Below are 23079 nucleotides of genomic sequence, written 5' to 3'. Positions count from 1 at the left end.
CAAAACTGTGCTGCCTCTCGCTACTACGACCCCTTGCTTCCAAATAAGAGTAGATCCTGTCTCTAAGAATTCTCTCCAGTAATTTCCCTACCACTGACGTAAGGCTCACCTGTAGTTCCCGGGATTATCCTTGCTACCCTTCTTAAACAAAGGAACAACATTGGCTGTTCTCCAGTCCTCCGGGACATCACCTGAAAACAGTGAGAATCCAAAGATTTCTGTCAAGGCCTCAGCAATTTCCTCTCTTGCCTCCTTCGGTATTCTGGGGTAGATCCCATCAGGCCCTGGGGACTTATCTACCTTAATATTTTTCAAGACGCCCAACACCTCGTCTTTTTGGATCTCAATGTGACCCAGGCGATATGCCATCAATGAACACACGACGAGTGGTGAACGTAACTGAGGCTTTAATAAACTAAACGGAAAGCCTCCTGGCCTTGGATCCCGAACTGAGGCAGCGGCAGAGATTAGCCACCTTTATATCGAGCCCAAGGGGAGGCGGAGCCAGCAGGCAGCAAGCACATTGCATATAATACAGTGGCAGTTTCCCACAATACACATATTATATACTACAGTGGTTCCGACCCAGCAGGGACAAGCCCAGGCATGTAACAGTAGAACAGTACCACACAATACAGTGATTTACCACATTCACCCCCTGTTAAAAAAAAGAGTCCAGTGGGGGTGAAGTGGACTTAAAGATCAAGTCTGTCGGGAGCCTTGACCTTCCGCCATGATTGCCTCAGCCCTGGCTGTGGTGTGGGCACCGGTGTCGAGACCTGCGCGTCCGGGAGCCCGTCGTTCTCTTCTTCACCCAGTAGTTAAGTCGGTGGAGAGGGGTGCGGTGTGTGGGCGGGGGTGGTGGTGGTGATGGCCGCCGGTGGGCCTGCGGGTGCCAGACCTTGAAGTAGCTGGGTAGTGGTGGAGGGAGACGGTGCAGGATCGGGGTTGGTGCTGATGGCCGCTGGGGAACCTGCAGGTGCCAAATCCCGGAGGGAGACTGTGTCCTGTTGCCGGTCATGATGTGCCACGTAGGCATATTGTGGGTTGGCACGGAGGAGCAGGACCTTCTCGACGAGGGGATCTGATTTATGGCTCCTCGCATGCTTCCGGAGGAGGACGGGCCCTGGGACTGTCAGCCAGGACGGGAGCGAGACCCCAGAGGTGGACTTCCTGGGGAAGGCAAGGATACGCTCGTGAGGGGTCTCGTTGGTGGCAGTACACAGGAGCGACCGGATGGAGTGGAGCGCATCGGAGAGGACCTCCTGCCAGCGGGAGGCTGGGAGATTTCTATACCATAGGGCCAGGAGGACGGCCTTCCAGACCGTCGCGTGTTCCCTCGCCACCTGTCCGTTGCCCCGGGGGTTGTAGCTGGTCGTCCTGCGGGAGGCGATGCCCTTGCTGAGCAGGAACTGACGCAACTCGTCGCTTATGAAGGAGGAACCCCGATCGCTATGGATGTAGGTGGGGATCCCTAACAAGGTGAAAAGACTGTGCAGGGCCTTGATGACGGTGGCAGAGGTCATGTGAGGGCATGGGATGGCAAAGGGGAATCTTGAGTATTCGTCAATAATGTTGAGGAAGTACACGATACGGTCAGTGGAGGGGAGGGGCCCTTTGAAATCGATGCTGAGGCGCTCAATGGAGCGAGAGGCCTTTACCAGGTGTGCTCTATCCGGCCGATAGAATTGCGGTTTGCGCTCCGCGCAGACCTGGCAGTCCCTGGTCACGGTCCTGACCTCCTCGATGGAGTAAGGCAGGTTGCGAGCCTCGATAAAGTGAAAAGAACGGGTGACCCCCCGGGTGACAGAGGTCATTGTGGAGGGCCTGGAGTCGGTCTACTTGTGCGCTGGCACATGTACCGCGGGATAGGGCATCTGGGGGCTCATTGAGCTTCCCCGGTCAATACAAGATATCGTAGTTGTAGGTGGAGAGCTCGATCCTCCACCTCAGAATCTTGTCTTTCTTGATCTTGCCCCGCTGCGTATTGTTAAACATGAAGGCAACCGACCGTTGGTCAATGAGGAGAGTGAATCGCCTGCCGGCCAGGTAATGCCTCCAATGTCGCACAGCTTCTACAATGGCTTGGGGTTCCTTTTCGACGGAGGAGTGTCGAATTTCGGAGGCATGGAGGGTACGGGAGAAGAAAGCCACGGGTCTGCTCGCCTGGTTGAGGGTAGCGGCCAGCGCAAAGTACGACGCATCGCTCTCCACCTGGAACGGAATGGACTTGTCCACCGCGAGCATCGCGGCTTTGGCAATATCTGCCTTGATGTGGTTGATGGTCAGGCGGGCCTCAGCCGTCAGGGAAAAAACGGTGGATTTAATAAGTGGATGGGCCTTGTCCGCATAATTGGGGACCTACTGGGCGTAGTAAGAGAAGAATCCCAGCCATCTCTTCAGGGCCTTGGGGCAGTGGGGGAGGGGGAGTTCCAGGAAGGGACGCATGCGGTCGGGGTTGAACTCCATTTTCCACAACGTAGCCAAGGATGGCTAGGCGGGTTGTGCAGATAACGCATTTTTCCTTATTGTAGGAGAGGTTCAGGAGTTTAGCGGTGTGGAGGAAGTGCCGGAGGTTTTCGTCATGGTCCTGCTGGTCATGGCCGCAGATGGTGACATTATCTAAGTACGGGAACGTGGCCCGCAGCCCGTACATCAGACTACGGGGCTGCCCCAGCTGCCGCGCCACCCGCCATATGCGAACCGTGGGCGCCGCCATCTTCGTCGCCATCTTCGATTTCGGCCGCCACGTGCGACCCATGGGGGCCGCCGTCTTTAACGCCATCCCCGATGTCACCAGCCACGCGCGACCCACAGGGGCCGCCATCTTGGGGCCACTCCGCAGCTTCCCTGGACCCCTGCTCACCCAGTCATACGCTGGTCGCCGCTACCTCCGACCGGCCTTCCAAAACTCGCCTCCATCACGCTCGCCCAGTCCCGGCCTCATCACCTCACAAAATCTACGATGACCGTCCGGATCAACAGGCACGAGGCGGCCTGTCTTTTCGACTCTGGGAGCACAGACAGCTTCATACACCCAGATACGGTAAGGCGCTGCTCCTTCCCAATCTTACCCTCGAACCCGAAAATCTCCCTGGCTTCCGGATCACATTCAGTAGCAATCCGGGGGTACTGTGTCGCGACCCTTACTGTAGAAGGCGTAGAGTACACTAACTTTAAACTCTATGTCCTTCCCCATCTCTGCGCTGCCCTATTACTGGGGTGTAGCGCACACCGACTCCGAGAGACGAATAGAGTGAAGTCGATGAGGCTTTATTAAGCGTGTTTGTTCCCCTGCAGCTCGGTAGTAGACTGGCCTGCGGGGGAGGACTCCGGCTTCTTATACTCCGCCTTCAGGGCGGAGCTAGTGGTCAACGGCCAACCAGGACCCGGGATCTGTCAGCCAATGACATTAGGGCTTCCAGTCCCACATGACCCCTAATACATACTACCACATTCACCCCTTGTCAAAATGAACCCGGCGGGGTGATGCTTCGCATGGTTGTAAGGGTTTACAGGGCTGGTCCTGGGAGGGAAAACATTCATATGGCAATACAGTATGTACAATTTTGTCCTGTTTCAACTATTTACAGAAGGTATCGGGAGAAAAAGCAAAATGTTCTTGTGAAAAGTCCATATATTGATTTAGTTCGACGCCACGAGTCGGTCGGGCGGTCTGGTCATCCGTGTCGATCGCCTCGGCCCCGGTGGTGGTGGTGGTGTTTGTTCCGGTGTTGCCGTCTCCGGGAGCCTTCCGGTTTCAGCTTGGGCTTTATTCTTGGTCGGGCCTGGGGGGAGGGGGACCGATCCTCCTGGGAAGGGGGCGGTCGCGGGGTGCGGCGGTGGCAGGAAGGGGGGGGGTTGGGTGAATGGTGTCGGGGGGGTGTGTGTGTTGCCGGCGGGCGCCAGATCTCGCAGGGAGACCGTGTCCTGTCGGCCGTCGGGGTACTCCACGTAAGCGTACTGCGGGCTCGCGTGGAGGAGGTGAACCCTTTCGACCAACGGGCCCACCTTGTGTGCCCGCAAATGCTTTCGGAGCAAGATGGGTCCTGGGGCCGCCAGCCAGGTCGGCAGCGACGTTCCAGAGGAGGACTTCCTAGGGAAGACAAGGAGACGCTCATGAGGCGTTTGATTAGTGCTCGTATACAATAGCGATTGGATGGAGTGGAGAGCGTCCGGGAGGACCTCCTGCCACCGTGAAACTGGGAGGTCCCTGGACCGTAGGGCCAGTAGGACGGTCTTCCAGACCGTGCCGTTCTCCCTCTCTACTTGCCCGTTCCCCCGGGGGTTGTAGCTGGTCGTCCTGCTTGAGGCTATGCCCTTGCTGAGCAGGAACTGGCGCAGCTCGTCACTCATGAAAGAGGACCCCCTGTCGCTGTGGACGTATGCGGGGCAACCGAACAGTGTGAAGATGGTGTTCAGGGCTTTAATGACTGTGGCCGCGGTCATGTCAGAGTAGGGGATGGCGAATGGGCAGCGAGAGTACTCATCCACCACATTAAGGAAGTATGTGTTGCGGTCGGTGGAGGGGAGGGGCCCTTTGAAATCCAGACTAAGGCGTTCAAAGGGGCGGGAAGCCTTAATCAGGTGCGCACCATCCGGCCTGAAAAAATGCGGTTTGCATTCTGCGCAGATGTGGCAGTTCCTTGTGACTGTACGGACCTCCTCTAAAGAGTATGGGAGGTTGCGGGACTTGATGAAATGGTAAAACCGAGTGACCCCGGGGTGGCAGAGGTCCTCGTGGAGGGTTTGGAGGCGGTTAATTTGTGCGTTGGCACATGTGCCGCGGGATAGGGCATCGGACGGCTCGTTCAGCTTTCCGGGACGATACAAGATCTCGTAGTTGAAGGTGGAGAGTTCGATCCTCCACCTTAGGATCTTGTCGTTCTTGATTTTGCCCCGCTGTGCATTATCGAACATGAAAGCTACTGACCGTTGGTCGGTGAGGAGAGTGAATCTCCTGCCGGCCAGGTAATGCCTCCAATGTCGCACAGCTTCCACTATGGCTTGGGCCTCCTTTTCCACTGAGGAGTGGCGGATTTCTGAAGCGTGGAGGGTTCGGGAGAAAAAGGCCACGGGTCTGCCCGCTTGGTTAAGGGTGGCCGCTAGAGCTACGTCGGAGGCGTCGCTCTCGACCTGGAAGGGGAGGGACTCGTCGATGGCGCGCATCGTGGCCTTTGCGATACCCGCTTTGATGCGGCTGAAGGCCTGGCAAGCCTCTGTCGACAGAGGGAAGGTCGTGGTCTGTATTAGGGGGCGGGCCTTGTCTGCGTACTGGGGGACCCACTGGGCGTAGAATGAAAAGAACCCCAGGCAGCGTTTTAGGGCTTTTGAGCAGTGCGGGAGGGGAAATTCCATGAGGGCACGCATACGTTCGGGGTCGGGGCCTATTATCCCATTGCGCACTACGTAGCCCAGGATGGCTAGCCGGTTGGTGCTAAAAACACACTTGTCCTCGTTGTACGTGAGGTTCAAGGCTCTAGCGGTCTGGAGGAATTTTTGGAGGTTGGCGTCGTGGTCCTGCTGATCATGGCCGCAGATGGTTACATTGTCGAGATACGGGAACGTGGCCCGCAACCCGTGTTGATCAACTATTCGGTCCATCTCTCTTTGGAAGACCGAGACCCCGTTTGTGACGCCAAATGGGACCCTTAGGAAATGGTATAATCGCCCGTCTGCCTCGAAGGCTGTGTACTTGCGGTCACTTGGGCGGATGGGGAGCTGATGGTAGGCGGACTTGAGGTCCACGGTGGAGAAGACCTTATACTGGGCAATCCGATTGACCATGTCGGATATGCGGGGGAGAGGGTACGCGTCTAGTTGTGTGTACCTGTTGATGGTCTGGCTATAGTCTATGACCATCCTTTGCTTCTCCCCTGTCTTTACTACCACCACCTGCGCTCTCCAGGGACTATTGCTGGCCTGGATTATGCCTTCCTTTAGCAGCCGCTGGACTTCGGACCGAATGAAGGTCCGGTCCTGGGCGCTGTACCGTCTGCTCCTAGTGGCGACAGGTTTGCAATCCGGGGTGAGGTTTGCAAACAAGGACGGGGGTTGCACCTTGAGGGTTGCGAGGCCGCATATAGTGAGTGGGGGTATTGGGCCGCCGAATTTGAAGGTTAGGCTCTGTAGGTTGCATTGGAAATCTAATCCCAGTAATGTGGGGGCGCAGAGTTGGGGAAGGACGTAGAGCCTATAGTTTTGGAACTCCCTACCATGCACCGTTAGGGTAACTATGCAGAATCCCTTGATCTGTACGGAGTGGGATCCTGCAGCTAGGGAAATCTTTTGTGCGCTGGGACGGATGGTCAAAGAACAGCGTCTTACCGTGTCGGGGTGGATAAAACTCTCCGTGCTCCCGGAGTCGACTAGGCATGGTGTTTCGTGGCCGTTTATTAGCACAGTTGTCGTCGTCGTCTGGAGTGTCCGGGGCCGAGCTTGGTCCAGCGTCATAGAGGCGAGACGTGGTTGTAGTAGTTGATCGTCTGCCTCGAACCCCGTGGAGCCGTCGATACTGGGGTCCGTTGTTGCCGTCCAAGATGGCGTCGGGGGTGAACAAAATGGCTGCCCCCATGCATCACACATGGCTGGGGGGTCACAAGATGGCGGCGGGAGTGGACAAAATGGCCGCCCCCATGCGTCATACAGGTCTGGGGCGGTCCAAGATGGCGGCGCCCCTCCTCCCCTCGTGGTGGCCGGGACCCAAAATGGCGGCGTCTGCGGATCGCACATGGGGCGCTGGGGTTGGGGAGCGTCAGGAACGCGCGGGGCTCCCTCTTCTTTGGGGACAGCGGTGGTCGGGACCCACATTGGCAGTGCCGGCGGGTCATACGTGGGGTCCGGAGGGGGGGTTGGGGAGCGTAAGCGGCGTGCAGGGCTCCCTGTTCTCCCGGGACAGAGGCGACCTCCCAGGACCGGCACACAACTGCGAAATGGCCCTTTTCCCCGCAGCTCTTACAGGTCGCTGCGCGGGCCGGGCAGCGCTGCCGGGGGTGTTTCGCCTGGCCGCAGAAATAGCAGCGGGCTCCCCCGGTGCGACTCGTCGTTTGGACCGCACAAGCCTGTGGGTTGTGCGGGGGGGGGAGGGGGTTTGTCGCGACGGGTGCGTATGGAGCCCAATGGGCTGCCGCGCGGTCGGGGCCGTAGGCGCGGGCGTTTCGCGTGGCCACGTCCAGGGAGGCTGCTAGGGCCCGTGCCTCTGAGAGTCCTAGCGACTCTTTTTCTAGAAGTCTTTGGCGAATTTGGGAGGAGTGCACACCTGCCACAAAAGCGTCGCGCATTAACATGTCCGTGTCTTCGTTTGCGTTCACCGAAGGGCAGCTGCAGGCTCGTCCCAAAATCAGCAGCGCGGCGTAGAATTCGTCAATCGATTCTCCGGGCCTTTGCCGTCTCGTCGCGAGCTGGTAGCGAGCGTAGATTTGGTTAACTGGGCGGACATAGAGACTTTTCAGTGCTGCGAACGCCGTCTGGAAATCCTCCGCATCTTCGATGAGGGAGAAAATCTCCGTGCTTAACCTCGAGTGCAGGACGTGTAGTTTTTGGTCTTCTGTGACCCGGCCGGTGGCCGTTCTGAGGTAGGCCTCGAAACAAGTCTGCCAGTGCTTGAAGGCTGCTGCCGCGTTCACTGCGTGGGGGCTGATCCTCAGGCATTCCGGGATGATCCTGAGCTCCATTGTCCTTTTTAGACACGCTTAATAAATTGTAGCGCACAAAGACTCCGAGAGACGAAGAGAGTGAAGTCGATGAGGCTTTATTAAGCGTGTCTGTTCCCCCGCAGCTCGGTAGTAGACTGGCCTGCGGGGGAGGACTCCGGCTTCTTATACTCCGCCTTCAGGGCGGAGCTAGAGGTCAACGGCCAGCCAGGACCCGGGATCTGTCAGCCAATGACATTAGGGCTTCCAGTCCCACATGACCCCTAATACATACTACCACACAGGGCTCGACTTCCAGTGCCACCTCCATAGCCTTACTTTAAAGTTCGGTGGACCCCTGCCACCCCCCTCACCATCTGTAGCCTCGCAACCCTGAAGGTCGCCCCACCCTCGCTCTTCGCTAACCTCACCCCGGACTGTAAGCCCGTTGCTACTAGGAGCAGACGATACAGTGCCCGGGACAGGGCCTTTATCAGGCCGGAGGTCCAGCGACTCCTGCGAGAGGGATCATTGAGGCTAGTACCAGCTCCTGGAGAGCCCAAGTGGTGGTCGTCAAGACTGGGGAGAAGCACGGGATGGTCATCGACTACAGTCAGACCATCAACCGGTACACGCAGCTCGATGCGTACCCCCTCCCCCGCATATCTGACATGGTCAACCAGATGGCGCAGTATCGAGTCTTCTCCACAGTGACTAGACGTCCGCGTACCACCAGCTCCCTATCCGCTTGGAGGACCGCCAGTACACTGCCTTTGAGGTGGATGGCCGCCTCTACCAGTTCCTCAGGGTTCCCTTCGGTGTCACCAATGGGGTCTCGGTCTTCCAACGAGAAATGGACCAAATGATTGACCAGTACGGGCTGCTGGGCCTAGGAGTTTTAGGGGGAGATCGGGCCTGGATCGCTTTCGCAAAGTGGCCCTTCCTCCCACACCCGTTGCAAGTCGCGTTCCGTGCAGGGCAGCGTTGTCTGGGGTGATTACCCTGGCCGCAAAAGTAGCACTTCGGGCTTCCAGCGTTGGCGGGCTGCTGCGCGGCAAAGGCTTGCGCCGCACCCGGGTCAGATGATGCCGGCGCCCACGAGGTCCATGAGGGTGCCGCGCGGTCGGCAGTGTCGGCCTCCATATTCTGGAAGGACACCTCCAGCGAGTTGGAGAGTTGCACTGTCTCTGGGATGCCGAGTGTCCCCCCTTCTAGCAATCGCTGGCGGATATAGTTTGATTTCATGCCTGCGACATAAGCGACCCTGATCAGCAGCTCCGCGTGCTGGGTAGCCGATACTGCCTGGCAAGCACAGTTCCGGCAGAGTACCCGAAAGGCATGCAGGAATTCTGCTAGTGATTCCCCAAGGCGTTGTCTCGTGGCAAGGAGGTGCCTAGCATACACCTCGTTTACAGACTTTACATAGTGTCCCTTCAGCAGCATTATCGCATCCGTATACGAGGGGGCGTCCCTGATGAAAGGAAAGACTTGCGGGCTCACCCGTGCGAGGAGAATCTGCTTCTTTTGGAGGTCGGTGAAGTGTTTGGTGGAGGATCCGAGGTACGCTTCGAAGCAGCTTAGCCAGTGCTCGAATGTTGCAGTGGCGTCGGCTGCCTGTGGGTCCAGCTGCAGGCGATCAGGCTTGAGTGATGAATTCATCTCAGATGTTTAGTTTAATAAATTGATATGCCATCAATGAACAGACGACGAGTGGTGAACGTAACTGAGGCATTAATAATAAACTAAACGGAACGCCGCCTGGCCTCGGATCCCGAACTGAGGCAGCGGCAGAGATTAGCCACCTTTATACTGAGCCCGAGGGGAGGCGGAGCCAGCAGGCAATAGTTTACCACGTTACATATAATACAGTGGCACTTTACCACAATACACAGATTATATACTACAGTGGTTCGGACCCAGCAGGGACAAGCCCAGGCGTGTAACAGTAGAACAGTACAATACAGTGATTTACCACACCAGGCTATCTAGACCCCCTTCTCCAGACTAAACATCCATCAATTCCTTCTATTTGGTGAAAACTGATGCATAGTATTCATTTAGTACCTCGCCCATTTCCTCTGGCTCCACACATAGGTTCCCTCCCCTGCCCTTCAGTGGGCCAACCCTTTCCCTGGCTACCCTCTTGCTTTTTATGTACATGTAAAAAGCCTTGGGATTTTCCTGAACCCGATTTGCCAATTTCTTTTCATGACCCCTTCTAGCCCCCCCGACTCCTTGCTTAAGATCCTTCCTACTTTCCTTATATTCCACACAGGCTTCGTCTGTTCCCAGCCTTCTAGTCCTGACAAATGCTTCTTTTTTCTTTTTGGCGAGGCCTACAATATCCCTCGTTATCCAAGGATCGCAAAATTTGCCATATTTATCCTTCTCCCGCACAGGAACATGCCGGTCCTGAATTCCTTTCAACTGACATTTGAAAGCCTCCCACATGTCATAGAACATAGAACATTACAGCGCAGTACAGGCCCTTCGGCCCTCGATGTTGCGCCAACCTGTGAAACCACTCTAAAGCCCATCTACACTATTCCCTTATTGTCCATATGTCAGATGTTGATTTACCCTCAAACATCTGCCCCCAATCTAGGTTCTTCAGTTCATGCCTAATATTTTTATAATTAACCTTCCCCCAATTTAGCACATTCACCCTAGGACCACTCTTATCCTTGTCCACCGGCACTTTAAAACTTACTGAATTGTGGTCACTGTTCCCGAAATGCTCCCCTACTGAAACTTCTACCATCTGGCCGGGCTCATTCCCCAATACCAGGTCCAGTATAGCCCCTTCCCCAGTTGGACTATCTACATATTGTTTTAAGAAGCCCTCCTGGATGCTCCTTACAAACTCTGCCCCGTCCAAGCCCCTGGCACTAAGTGAGTCCCAGTCAATATTGGGGAAGTTAAAGTCTCCCATCACAACAACCCTGTTGCTTTTACTCGTTTCCAAAATCCTCCACCTATCTGCTCCTCTATCTCCCGCTGGCCTGTAGTAAACCCCCAACATTGTGACTGTACCCTTCTTATTCCTGATCTCTACCCATATAGCCTCGCTGCCCTCTGAGGTGTCCTCCCGCAGTACAGCTGTGATATTCTCCATAACCAGTAGCGCAACTCCTCCTCCCCTTTTACATCCCCCTCTATCCTGCCTGAAACATCTAAATCCTGGAATGTTTAGCTGCCAATCCTGTCCTTCACTCAACCAGGTCTCTGTAATGGCAACAACATCATAGTTCCAAGTACTAATCCAAGCTCTAAGTTCATCTGCCTTACCCGTAATACTTCTTGCATTAAAACATATGCACTTCAGGCCACCAGACCCGCTGTGTTCAGCAACTTCTCCCTGTCTGCTCTGCCTCAGAGCCACACTGTCCCTATTCCCTAGTTCTCCCTCAATGCTCTCACCTTCTGACCTATTGCTCCAATACCCACCCCCCTGCCATACTAGTTTCAACCCTCCCGCGTGACACTAGCAAACCTCGCGGCCAGGATATTTATGCCTCTCCAGTTTAGATGCAACCCGTCCTTATACAGGTCACAGCTGCCCCAGAAGAGGTCCCAGTGGTCCAGATAACTGAAACCCTCCCTCTGGTATCCTAGCAACTGTTGGTGTCTGGTCCCGGATCATAAAAAATATCATATTCCTGCTTTCTCTGAATATCCCTTGATGCCACTAAAATCTAAAAATGATCTATCTCTTTCTTGAATATATTCAGTGATTTGGCCTCCACAGTCTTCTGTGGTCCAGAATTCCACCGGTTCAGTACTCTTTGAGTGAAAAATGTTTTCCTGATCTCAATCCCAGAGAGCCAGCGAGCTCTCTGTTGCAAAGTGTCGAAGTCAGCAATGTCCTTGAAAATCTTGGTTGACACAGCTTCGCACCAATGCCCTGTAGAATCAAACTCCGTTGCGTACAAAGCTTACGCCCCATGAGCATCTCAGCGGGCGCCACCCCAATAACTGCGTGTGGCGTCCTGCACGAGAATAAAAATGTTGCCTGTGAGCATCAAGCCGGGTGTCTTTCTTGAGCCCACGTTTAATCGTCTGCACGGCCTCGCTGCCAAAACACTCGATGCTGAATGGCATGGGATTGTGCGGACTTGCTGATTCCCGTTGCTCGTCACAAAAGCAGCAAACTCTTCACTCATGAACAAGGCCCCGTTGTCAGTCACGAGCACCTCCAGGATTCCATGGGTGGAAAGCAAAATGCACAAGCGTCGATGGTCGCCCTGGAGGTGATCGGCGCCATCTTGTGGACCTCCAGCCACTTCGAGCATCCATTAGGACGAGAAACATTGAACCCAAGAAGGGACTAGAGAAATCGGTGTACACGTGGGCCCAAGGGCGCCGGCCACTCCCAAGGATGGAGGGGTGCAGCCACGGGAAACTTGGTGCCCTTGACAGATGGAGAACTGCTGGGCCTCGATATCCGTGTCCATTCCTGGACCCCAGACGTAGAAACTCACCAGCATCTTCATTTTGGACATATCCGTGCTGAAGGTCCTTCAGTACAGTAGCCTGTCCCTTTGCCCAACCAACAACCCTGGTGCCCCATAGAAGGATGCTGCCTAAACAGTCAACTCCGACAATTTTGAGGAGAAAGCCTTCAATTCCTCTGGTAGCTGCCAATGCTGCCCACCGTATAGCACCAGATGACGCACCTTGGTAAGTACAGGGTTGGTCCAGTGACGAACTCATGAGGCAGTGACAGGCAAAGAGTCCATGAAATTTAAGACAGCAATCATAGCCAGTGGTCCAGATGGCAAAGCAATCGGACAGTCACGGCCGTTGTCCATTCGATGGGACAAAACTTCCCCAATGCCAAATGGTGAAGCATCCCATGTGACGTACAATGGTTTGGAGGAGTCAAAATGTGTCAACACCCCTGAGGAAGATAACCGCTGCTTCGCCTTGCTAAACGCTGTATCCTGGGCCTTGCTCCAAACCCAAGGCTGGCACATTTTTGAAAAGCAAGTGGAGGGAGGTGCAGGGGCGGGGGGGGGGGGGGGGGGGGGTTAGCAGCCAGATTAGGAATAAAGTGCCCATAATAATTCACTAGTCCCAGAAAAGAGCGAAGTTGCGTGGCATCCCGTGGAGCGGGTGTTATTTTAATTGCCTGTACCTTCTCGGCGACTGGGTCCAGGCCACCTCGGTCCACTCGATTTCCCAAATATGCCACTTCTTTGTGTAAAACACGCACTTCACGCTGCCATACTTCCCCATATTCAGAAAACCGTTTCAAGACTGCCTTGAAGTTTTGCAAATGTTCTTATTCCGTGGCCCCTGTCATCCAAGTACACTGCAATGCGCGGCAATGTACGCAGGGTGTTCTCCACGACGCGCTGGAAGACTGCGCATACTAAGGAGACTCTGAACGGTAGCCAGGTATACTCATAGAATCCCTTGTGCATGTTGATTGTGACGGTCTTCCATGAGGATTTATCGAGCTCCAGCTGCCGACACGCGTTGCTCTTGTCCAATTTGATGAATGTACAGCCACTGACCAATGTTGCTGATAAATCCTCAAAGCGAGGTAAAGGGTAACGGTGTAACCTCAAAGCCATGTTCACTGTCAATTTATAGTCTCCACAGACTGTCTTATCCAGCTTTGTTACAGGGACCACCGGCGCCGCCCAATTAGCGAAACGCAAAGGCCGAATATTATCCAAACTTTCCAAACGCTGACGTTCGGTCTCTACTTCCTCCACCGTCGTGTGGGGAACCAGGCAGGCAGGAAAATATCCGGCCTGAGCTTCCGGATCCACCTGGATTTTAGCCACGGCCCCTTTAGTGATTCCTAAACCAGGCTGGAAAACCTCTGGGAATTTGCTCAGGCTCGTGCACAACGACCCCACGATATTCAGCCGTTCCCCTGTAAAAGTGGCCAAAGAAGCTGTTGTTTCGGCCAGAGACAGAATATGCATTCCTTGTGTGATAAGATCAAAAGTGCTGACTGCCACTACAGAAACAGCCGCTCCCGTATCCGGCTCCATATGGGGCATTTGACCAGTAACTCTATCGGAACGCAAATAGAGTTACACGGGACACTGCTCAACCGTTCAGCTGCATCTCAGCCTCATCCTCGGCCTCTTCTGGGTCATCCAGATGCCAGGCCCGGCCCAGGGCTGATGCCTACCTGGACTGAGGCGCCTGGATCGCCGGCCTTTCTGCTGCCAGCGGATTCAACCAGACCGGTTTCCAGATTTAACCTACAGTCGAGTCTGGGGATGTCGCACACCTCGGTGACCAGCTCTTTGCCCAGAGGCCAGTGCCGCAGCGGCGTACCCCCCAGGCCACGGGGGTACCACGTGAGGGGTGGTGGCTCAAATGTTCACCTCCGTCTCTTGTATTGCTCGGATGCCGCGTTCCGCACTCTCTTGGGAGAGGGAGATCTGCAGCACCTGCTGAAAGGTCAGGGACGCTTCACCCAAAAGCTCTTTCTGGGTTTCCATATTATTGATACCGCAGGCCAAGCGATCGCGGAGCATATCAGACAAAACAGTTCAATACTTACAAAACTTAACTATCTTTTGTAGAGAAGACATAAACTCATTGACAAACTCACTGGTGGACCTCTCTGCCTTATTAATCCGATATCTTTGAACATTTATCGACAGGGTCAGGTTAAAGTGTTGCGTCACAAGTGTCACAAGCTGGTTGAATAAAGAACAAGGAACAATACGCACAGGAACAGGCTCTTAGGCCCACCAAGCCTGTACCGGTCATGATACCATCTTTGGCCAAAATCCTCAGCACTTCCTTGTGCCGTATCCCTCTCTTCCCATTCTATTTGTCAAGGTGTCTTTTGAACGTTGTTAATGTATCTGCTTCCACAACCTCCCCTGGCAGCGCGTCCCAGTCACTCACCATCCTCTGTGTAAAAAACCTGCCTCGCACATCTCCTCTAAACTTTGCCCCATGGACCTTAAACCTATGCCCCCTGGTGTCTGACCCCTCCACCCTGGTAAGAAGTGCCTACCCATCCACTCTACCCATGCCCCACATAGTCGTGTAGACTTCTATTCAGCCTCTCCGCATAGCTAACACCCTCCAGACCAGGCAACATCCTGGTAAACCTCCTCTGCACCCTCTACAAAGCCTCCACATCCTTTTGGTAATGTGGCGACCAGAATTGTGCGCAATATTCCAAGTGCGGCCTTACCAAGGTTCTCTACAACTGTAGCATGACTTGCCAGTTTTTATACTCGATGCCCATCCAATGAAGACAAGCATTCCATATGGTTTCTTGACTACCTTGTCCACTTGTGTTGCCACTTTCAAAGATCTGTGGACCTGTACGCCCAGATCTCTCTGACTTTCTCTATTCCTAAGTTTTGCCATTTACTGTATATTTTCCCCTCTATGTTCGACCTACCAAAATGCATTACCTCACATTTGTCCAGATTAAACTCCATTTGCCATTTCTCTGCCCAAGTCTCCAACCTATCTATGTCCTGCTGCAACCTCTGACAATTCTTAACACTATCTATCACTCCACCGACCTTGATGTCATCTGCAAACATACGAATCAAACCAGCTACATTTTACTCCAAATCATTCATGGATACTACAAACAACAGAGACCCAGCACTGATCCCTGTGGAACACCACTAGTCACAACCTTCCATTCAGAAAAAACACCCTTTTACTGCTACCCTTCGCCTTCTGTGACTGAGCCAGTTCTGTATCCATCATACCACCTCACCTCTGATCCCGTGTGACTTCACCTTGGGTACCAGTCTGCCATGAGCCACCTTGTCAAAGGCTTTACTGAAGTCCATGTAAACAACATCCACCGCCCACCCTACATTAATCATCTTTGTCACCTCCTCAAAAACCTCGATCAAGTTAGTGAGGTACGACCTCCCCTTCACAAAACCATGCTGTCTATCGCTAATGAGTCCATTTGTTTCCAAACAGGTATAAATCCTGTCCCTGAGAATTCTCTCCTAAAATGTACCTACTACCGCGTGAGGCTCACTGGCCTATAGTTTCCAGGATTATCCCTGCTACCTTTCTTGAACAACGGTACCACATTAGCTATTCTCCAGTCCTCTGGGATCTCACCTGTAGCCAATGAGGATACTAAAGATGTCAGTCAAGCCCCACCAATTTCCTCACTTGCTTCACTCAGTATTCTGGGATAAATCCCATCCGGCCCAGGAGATTTATCTACCTTAATATCTCCACCTTTTCGATGTCAACATGATCCAGACTATCCACACACCCTACCCAAGAATCATCTTCCACAAAGTCCTTTTCTTTGGTGAACACTGATGCAAAGTACTCATTTAGCACTTCGCCCATTTCCTCTGGCTCAACACATAGATTCCCCCCACTGTTCTTAAATGGTCCAATCCTTTCCCTGGCCACCCTCTTGCTTTTTACATTTGAATAAAAAGCTTTGGGATTTACCTTAATCCTACTTGCCAAGGACTTTTCATGACCCCTCCTAGCCCTCCTAATTTCCCGCAAAAGTACCTTCCTACTTTCTTTATACGCCTCAAGGGTTTTGACTGTCCACACCCTTCCAGACTGTACAAAAGTCTCCTTTTTCTTTTTGACGAGGTTCAAAATATCCCTCGTTATCCAAGGCTCCCTAACTTCCCATATTATCCTTCATTCTTTCAGGAACGTGACTTTCCTGAATCCTAACCAACTGTCGCTTGAAAGGCTCCCACATGTCCGATGTTGATTTACCCTCCAACAGCCGTATCCAATCCAAATTCTTCAATTCCTGTCTAATGTTATCGTAATTTCCTTTCCTCACCTTAACGTGAGGATTACCCTCATCCCTATTCAAAAGTACTCTAAACATATGGAATTGTGGTTACTACTCCCAAAATGTTCCCCTACTGAAACCTCAACCACGTGTCCAGGCTCATTCCCCAATACCAGGTCCAGTACTGCCCCTTTCCTAGTTGGTCTATCTACTTATTGCATGAAGAAGCCTTCCTGGATACACCTTACAAACTTTGCCCCATCCAACCCCGAGCATTAAGTGAGTCCCAGTCAATATGTGGGCAGCACGGTAGCATTGTGGATAGCACAATTGCTTCACAGCTCCAGGGTCCCAGGTTAGATTCCCCGCTGGGTCACTGTCTGTGCGGAGTCTGCACATCCTCCCCGTGTCTGCGTGGGTTTCCTCCGGGTGCTCCGGTTTCCTCCCACAGTCCAAAGATGTGCAGGTTAGGTGGATTGGCCATGATAAATTGCCCTTAGTGTCCAAAATTGCCCTTAGTGTTGGGTGGGGTTACTGGGTTATGGGGATAGGGTGGCGGTGTTGACCTTGGGTAGGGTGCTCTTTCCAAGTGCCGGTGCAGACTCGATGGGCCGAATGGCCTCCTTCTGCACTGTAAATTCTATGATAATATAGGGGAAGTTAAAATCCCCTACAGCAACAACCCTGTTACTTTTGCACCTATCCAAAATCCCTCTACCTATCTGCTCCTCTATCTCTTGCTGGCTGTTGGTGGGCCTCTAATAAATGCCCAACGTTGTGATTACCCCGTCGTTGTTGGCATATCCAACATCGCTGAGTATGTGAGACTGCAGATTACCCCGAAAGAATGTGATCCACAGGCCGACAACAGTATGACCGTCTGGCGCTCATTCTCTGTGATATTGTTGGCCCAGAAGATATAACACATTTGTGTATTGGTTCCAGTGTTCAACACCGGCGTCAAATGCTCAGAGGCACGGCCAATCAGAGAAATCCAAACCTGGGTCCAGAAAATTGGGAAGGTGGCTCAGCTGAGTAGGTTACAGTGTCGACAACAAACCAGTTTACTCCTTGTCACCAATGTAATAAGGACACGGGGAGTTCACACCGAATATATATATATATCCTGGCATCTCCTTTATTTTTTATTCTTACTAGCACATGGTACTGCTATTAATCCTTTTCGGTCCTACTTTTAATTTGGCCGAACTCTCCATGTTCTGCTTGTGAAACCCCCATCACCGGTCACCCAGAAGTCAATCCCTAACTCTCCTGAATCCACTGACTGGTCTCTCACCAGTCAGGAGATGTTGAGTTGTGTGTGTAGTGGCGACTTTAGACCTCCTGCCATGCAATTCGGTGATTTATAAAAATCTGTGAAGGTGGCCAATCTGAAGCAGCCATTCCAACCAAAACAAAAAAATTCTCCATTTTCCAGAAAGCCGAGTATAGTTTTGAAATCTTGAGTTTCCACAGCAGAGTGAAAGTGATTTGATAGGTCCTGTGGTATATCCTTCCCACTGCGGTCCTGTGGTATACCCTTCCCACTGCGGTCCTGTGGTATATCCTTCCCACTGCGGTCCTGTGGTACATCCTTCCCACTGCGGTCCTGTGGTATATCCTTCCCACTGCGGTCCTGTGGTATATCCTTCCCACTGCCGTCCTGTGGTATATCCTTCCCACTGCCGTCCTGTGGTATACCCTTCCCACTGCGGTCCTGTGGTATATCCTTCCCACTGCGGTCCTGTGGCACATCCTTCCCACTGCGGTCCTGTGGTATATCCTTCCCACTGCTGTCCTGTGGCACATCCTTCCCACTGCGGTCCTGTGGTATATCCTTCCCACTGCCGTCCTGTGGTATATCCTTCCCACTGCGGTCCTGTGGTATATCCTTCCCACTGCCGTCCTGTGGTATATCCTTCCCACTGCGGTCCTGTGGTATATCCTTCCCACTGCGGTGCTGTGGTATATCCTTCCCACTACCGTCCTGTGGTATATCCTTCCCACTGCGGTCCTGTGGTATATCCTTCCCACTGCGGTCCTGTGGTATATCCTTCCCACTGCCGTCCTGTGGTATATCCTTCACTGCGGTCCTGTGGTATATCCTTCCCACTGCGGTCCTGTGGTATATCCTTCCCACTGCGGTCCTGTGGTATATCCTTCCCACTGCGGTCCTGTGGTATATCCTTCCCACTGCGGTCCTGTGGTATATCCTTCCCACTGCGGTCCTGTGGTATATCCTTCCCACTGCGGTCCTGTGGTATATCCTTCCCACTGCGGTCCTGTGGTATATCCTTCCCACTGCAGTCCTGTGGTATATCCTTCCCACTGCGGTCCTGTGGTATATCCTTCCCACTGCGGTCCTGTGGTATATCCTTCCCACTGCCGTCCTGTGGTATATCCTTCCCACTGCGGTGCTGTGGTATATCCTTCCCACTACCGTCCTGTGGTATATCCTTCCCACTGCGGTCCTGTGGTATATCCTTCCCACTGCCGTCCTGTGGTATATCCTTCCCACTGCGGTCCTGTGGTATATCCTTCCCACTGCCGTCCTGTGGTATATCCTTCCCACTGCCGTCCTGTGGTATATCCTTCCCACTGCCGTCCTGTGGTATATCCTTCCCACTGCGGTCCTGTGGTATATCCTTCCCACTGCCGTCCTGTGGTATATCCTTCCCACTGCGGTCCTGTGGTATATCCTTCCCACTGCCGTCCTGTGGTGTATCCTTCCCACTGCGGTCCTGTGGTATATCCTTCCCACTGCGGTCCTGTGGTATATACTTCCCACTGCCGTCCTGTGGTATATACTTCCCACTGCGGTCCTGTGGTATATCATTTCCACTGCCGTCCTGTGGTATATCCTTCCCACTGCGGTCCTGTGGTATATCCTTCCCACTGCCATCCTGTGGTATATCCTTCCCACTGCCGTCCTGTGGTATATCCTTCCCACTGCCGTCCTGTGGCATATCCTTCCCACTGCCATCCTGTGGTATATCCTTCCCACTGCCGTCCTGTGGTATATCCTTCCCACTGCCGTCCTGTGGTATATCCTTCCCACTGCCGTCCTGTGGTATATCCTTCCCACTGCCGTCCTGTGGTATATCCTTCCCACTGCCGTCCTGTGGTATATCCTTCCCACTGCGGTCCTGTGGTATATCCTTCCCACTGCCGTCCTGTGGTATATCCTTCCCACTGCAGTCCTGTGGTATATCCTTCCCACTGCCGTCCTGTGGTATATCCTTCCCACTGCACCAGCAGAGTTATCCTGAGGTAATTGATGGATTTCATCCCGGATTGGGTTCAAGAACCATGCTTAATTCCCCAGTGTCTATTCCGGTTCAAGATAATCAGTGCAAAATTATTTTGTAAATACGATCCATAAGGAGCACTTAGATTCAGGCGGGAATATTTTGAATTGCAGTTTTGACATGTAACGTTTAATCTGAATTCTTTAATCTTTAATATCAGATGCAGCAAACATGTTCAATGCCCCAATTCACATCACCGCCGGTGGACAGATTGCAGGTAAGATCGTTGAGCTTTTTGAAATGAGCTAGTCTGTTGACATTGCTCCGCGCTGATAGTGTGAAAGGGCTCCCAGTAAAAAACAATCAAAGAACAAAGAACAAAGAAAGGTACAGCACAGGAACAGGCCCTTCGGCCCTCCAAGCCTGCGCCGACCATACTGCCAGACTAAACTAAAATCTTCTACACTTCCGTATCCCTCTATTCCCATCCTATTCATGTATTTGTCAAGATGCCCCTAAAACGTCACTATCGTCCCTGCTTCCACCACCTCCTCCGGCAGCGAGTTCCAGGCACCCACTACCCTCTGCGTAAAAAACTTGCCTCGTACATCTCCTCTAAACCTTGCCCTTCGCACCTTAAACCTATGCCCCCTAGTAATTGACCCCTCTACCCTGGGAAAAAGCCTCTGACTATCCACTCTGTCTATGCCCCTCATAATTTTGTAGACCTCTATCAGGTCTCCCCTCAACCTTCTTCGTTCCAGTGAGAACAGACCAAGTTTATTCCACCTCTCCTCATAGCTAATGCCCTCCATGCCAGGCAACATCCTGGTAAATCTCTTCTGCACCCTCTCTGAAGCCTCCATATCCTTCTGGTAGTGTGGCAACCAGAATTGAACACTACTCCAAGTGTGGCCTAACTAAGGCTCTATACAGCAGCAACATGACTTGCCAATTTTTATATTCAATGCCCCGGCCAATGAAGGCAAGCATGCCGTATGCCTTCTTGACTGCCTTCTCCACCTGTGTTCCCCGTATCAGTGACCTGTGGACCTGTACACCAAGATCTCTCTGACTGTCAGTATTCTTGAGGGTTCTACCATTTACTGTATATTCCCTACCTGCATTAGACCTTCCAAAATGCATTACCTCACATTTATCCAGATTAAACTCCATTTGCCATCTCTCCCCCCAAGTCTCCAAATGATCTAAATCCTGCTGTATCCTATGACAGTCCTCATCGCTATCCGCAATTCCACCAACCTTTGTGTCGTCTGCAAACTTACTAATCAGACCAGTTACATTTTCCTCCAAATCATTTATATATACTACAAACAGCAAAGGTCCCAGCACTGATCCCTGCGGAACACCACTGGTCACAGCCCTCCAATTAGAAAAGCACCCTTCCATTACTACTCTCTGCCTTCTATGACCTAGCCAGTTCTGTATCCACCTTGCCAGCCCACCCCTGATCCCGTGTGACTTCACCTTTTGTACCAGTGTACCATGAGGGACCTTGTCAAAAGCCTTAGTGAAGTGCATATAGACAACATCCACTGCCCTACCTGCATCAATCATCTTTGTGACCTCTTCGAAAAACTCTATCAAGTTAGTGAGACACGACCTCCCCTTCACAAAACCGTGCTGCCTCTCGCTAATACGACCCATTGCTTCCAAATAAGAGTAGATCCTGTCTCTAAGAATTCTCTCCAGTAATTTCCCTACCACTGACGTAAGGCTCACCTGTAGTTCCCTGGATTATCCTTGCTACCCTTCTTAAACAAAGGAACAACATTGGCTATTCTCCAGTCCTCCGGGACATCACCTGAAGACAGTGAGGATCCAAAGATTTCTGTCAAGGCCTCAGCAATTTCCACTCTTGCCTCCTTCGGTATTCTGGGGTAGATCCCATCAGGCCCTGGGACTTATCTACCTTAATATTTTTCAAGACGCCCAACACCTCGTCTTTTTGGATCTCAATGTGACCCAGGCGATATGCCATCAATGAACACATGATGAGTGGTGAACGTAACTGAGGCTTTAATAAACTACACGGAAAGACTCCTGGCCTCGGATCCCGAACTGAGGCAGCGGCAGAGATTAGTCACCTTTATGCCGAGCCCGCGGGGAGGCGGAGCCAGCAGGCAGTAGTTTACCACATTACATATAATACAGTGGCAGTTTACCACAATATACATATTATATACTACAGTGGTTCGGACCCAGCAGGGACAAGCCCAGGCATGTAACAGTAGAACAGTACAACACAATACAGTGATTTACCACATTCACCCCTGTTAAAAAAAAAGAGTCCAGCATGGGTGAAGTGGACTTAAAGATCAAGTCTGTCGGGAGCCTTGACCTTCCGCCGTGATTGCCTCAGCCCTGGCTGTGGTGTGGGCACCGGTGTCGAGACCTGCGCGTCCGAGAGCGTGTCGTTCTCTTCTTCACCCAGTAGTTAAGTCGGTGGAGAGGTGTGCGGGGGTGGTGGTGGTGATGGCAGCCGGTGGGCCTGCGGGTGCCAGACCTTGAAGTAGCTGGGTAGTGGTGGGGATGAGATGGTGTAGGATCGGGGGTGGTGGTGATGGCCACTGGGGAACCTGCAGGTGCCAAATCCCGGAGGGAGACTGTGTCCTGTTGCCGGTCATGATGTGCCACGTAGGCATATTGTGGGTTGGCACGGAGGAGCAGGACCTTCTCGACGAGGGGATCTGATTTATGGCTCCTCGCATGCTTCCGGAGGAGGACGGGCCCTGGGACTGTCAGCCAGGACGGGAGCAAGACCCCAGAGGTGGACTTCCTGGGGAAGGCAAACATACGCTCGTGAGGGGTCTCGTTGGTGGCAGTACACAGGAGCGACCGGATGGAGTGGAGCGCATCGGAGAGGACCTCCTGCCAGCGGGAGACTGGGAGACTTCTATACCGTAGGGCCAGGAGGACGGCCTTCCAGACCGTCGCGTTCTCCCTCGCCACCTGTCCATTGCCCCGGGGGTTGTAGCTGGTCGTCCTGCTGGAGACGATGCCCTTGCTAAGCAGGAACTGACGCAGCTCGTCGCTCATGAAGGAGGATCCCCGATCGCTATGGATGTAGGTGGGGAACCCTAATAAGGTGAAAAGACTGTGCAGGGCCTTGATGACGGTGGCAGAGGTCATGCGAGGGCATGGGATGTCAAAGGGGAATCTTGAGTATTCGTCAACAATGTTGAGGAAGTACACGTTACGGTCAGTGGAGGGGAGGGGCCCTTTGAAGTCGTGCTGAGGCACTCAAAAGGGGCGAGAGGCCTTTACCAGGTGCGCTCTGTCTGGCCGATAGAAGTGCGGTTTGCACTCCGCGCAGACCTGGCAGTCCTTGGTCACGGTCCTGACCTCCTCGATGGAGTAAGGCAGGTTGCGAGCCTTGATGAAGTGAAAAAAACGGGTGACCCCCAGGTGACAGAGTTCATTGTGGAGGGCCTGGAGTCGG

General features: G+C 53.0%; 1 protein-coding gene across 1 annotated transcript in view; it reads left to right on the top strand.

Moving 5' to 3' along the window:
• The window catches only part of LOC140425674 (uncharacterized), a 456765-nt gene that overhangs the window by 102694 nt on the left and 330992 nt on the right, over positions 1-23079 (top strand). Inside the window, exon 6 of the mRNA XM_072510172.1 lies at positions 19837-19893. Coding sequence (XP_072366273.1) covers positions 19837-19893 — 57 coding nt within the window. The remainder of the gene's footprint in view (positions 1-19836; positions 19894-23079) is intronic.

Source organism: Scyliorhinus torazame, chromosome 6 (genome assembly GCF_047496885.1).
Source record: "Scyliorhinus torazame isolate Kashiwa2021f chromosome 6, sScyTor2.1, whole genome shotgun sequence".
Taxonomy (NCBI): Eukaryota; Metazoa; Chordata; class Chondrichthyes; order Carcharhiniformes; family Scyliorhinidae; genus Scyliorhinus; species Scyliorhinus torazame.
This window is presented reverse-complemented; position numbering and strand designations above follow the sequence as displayed.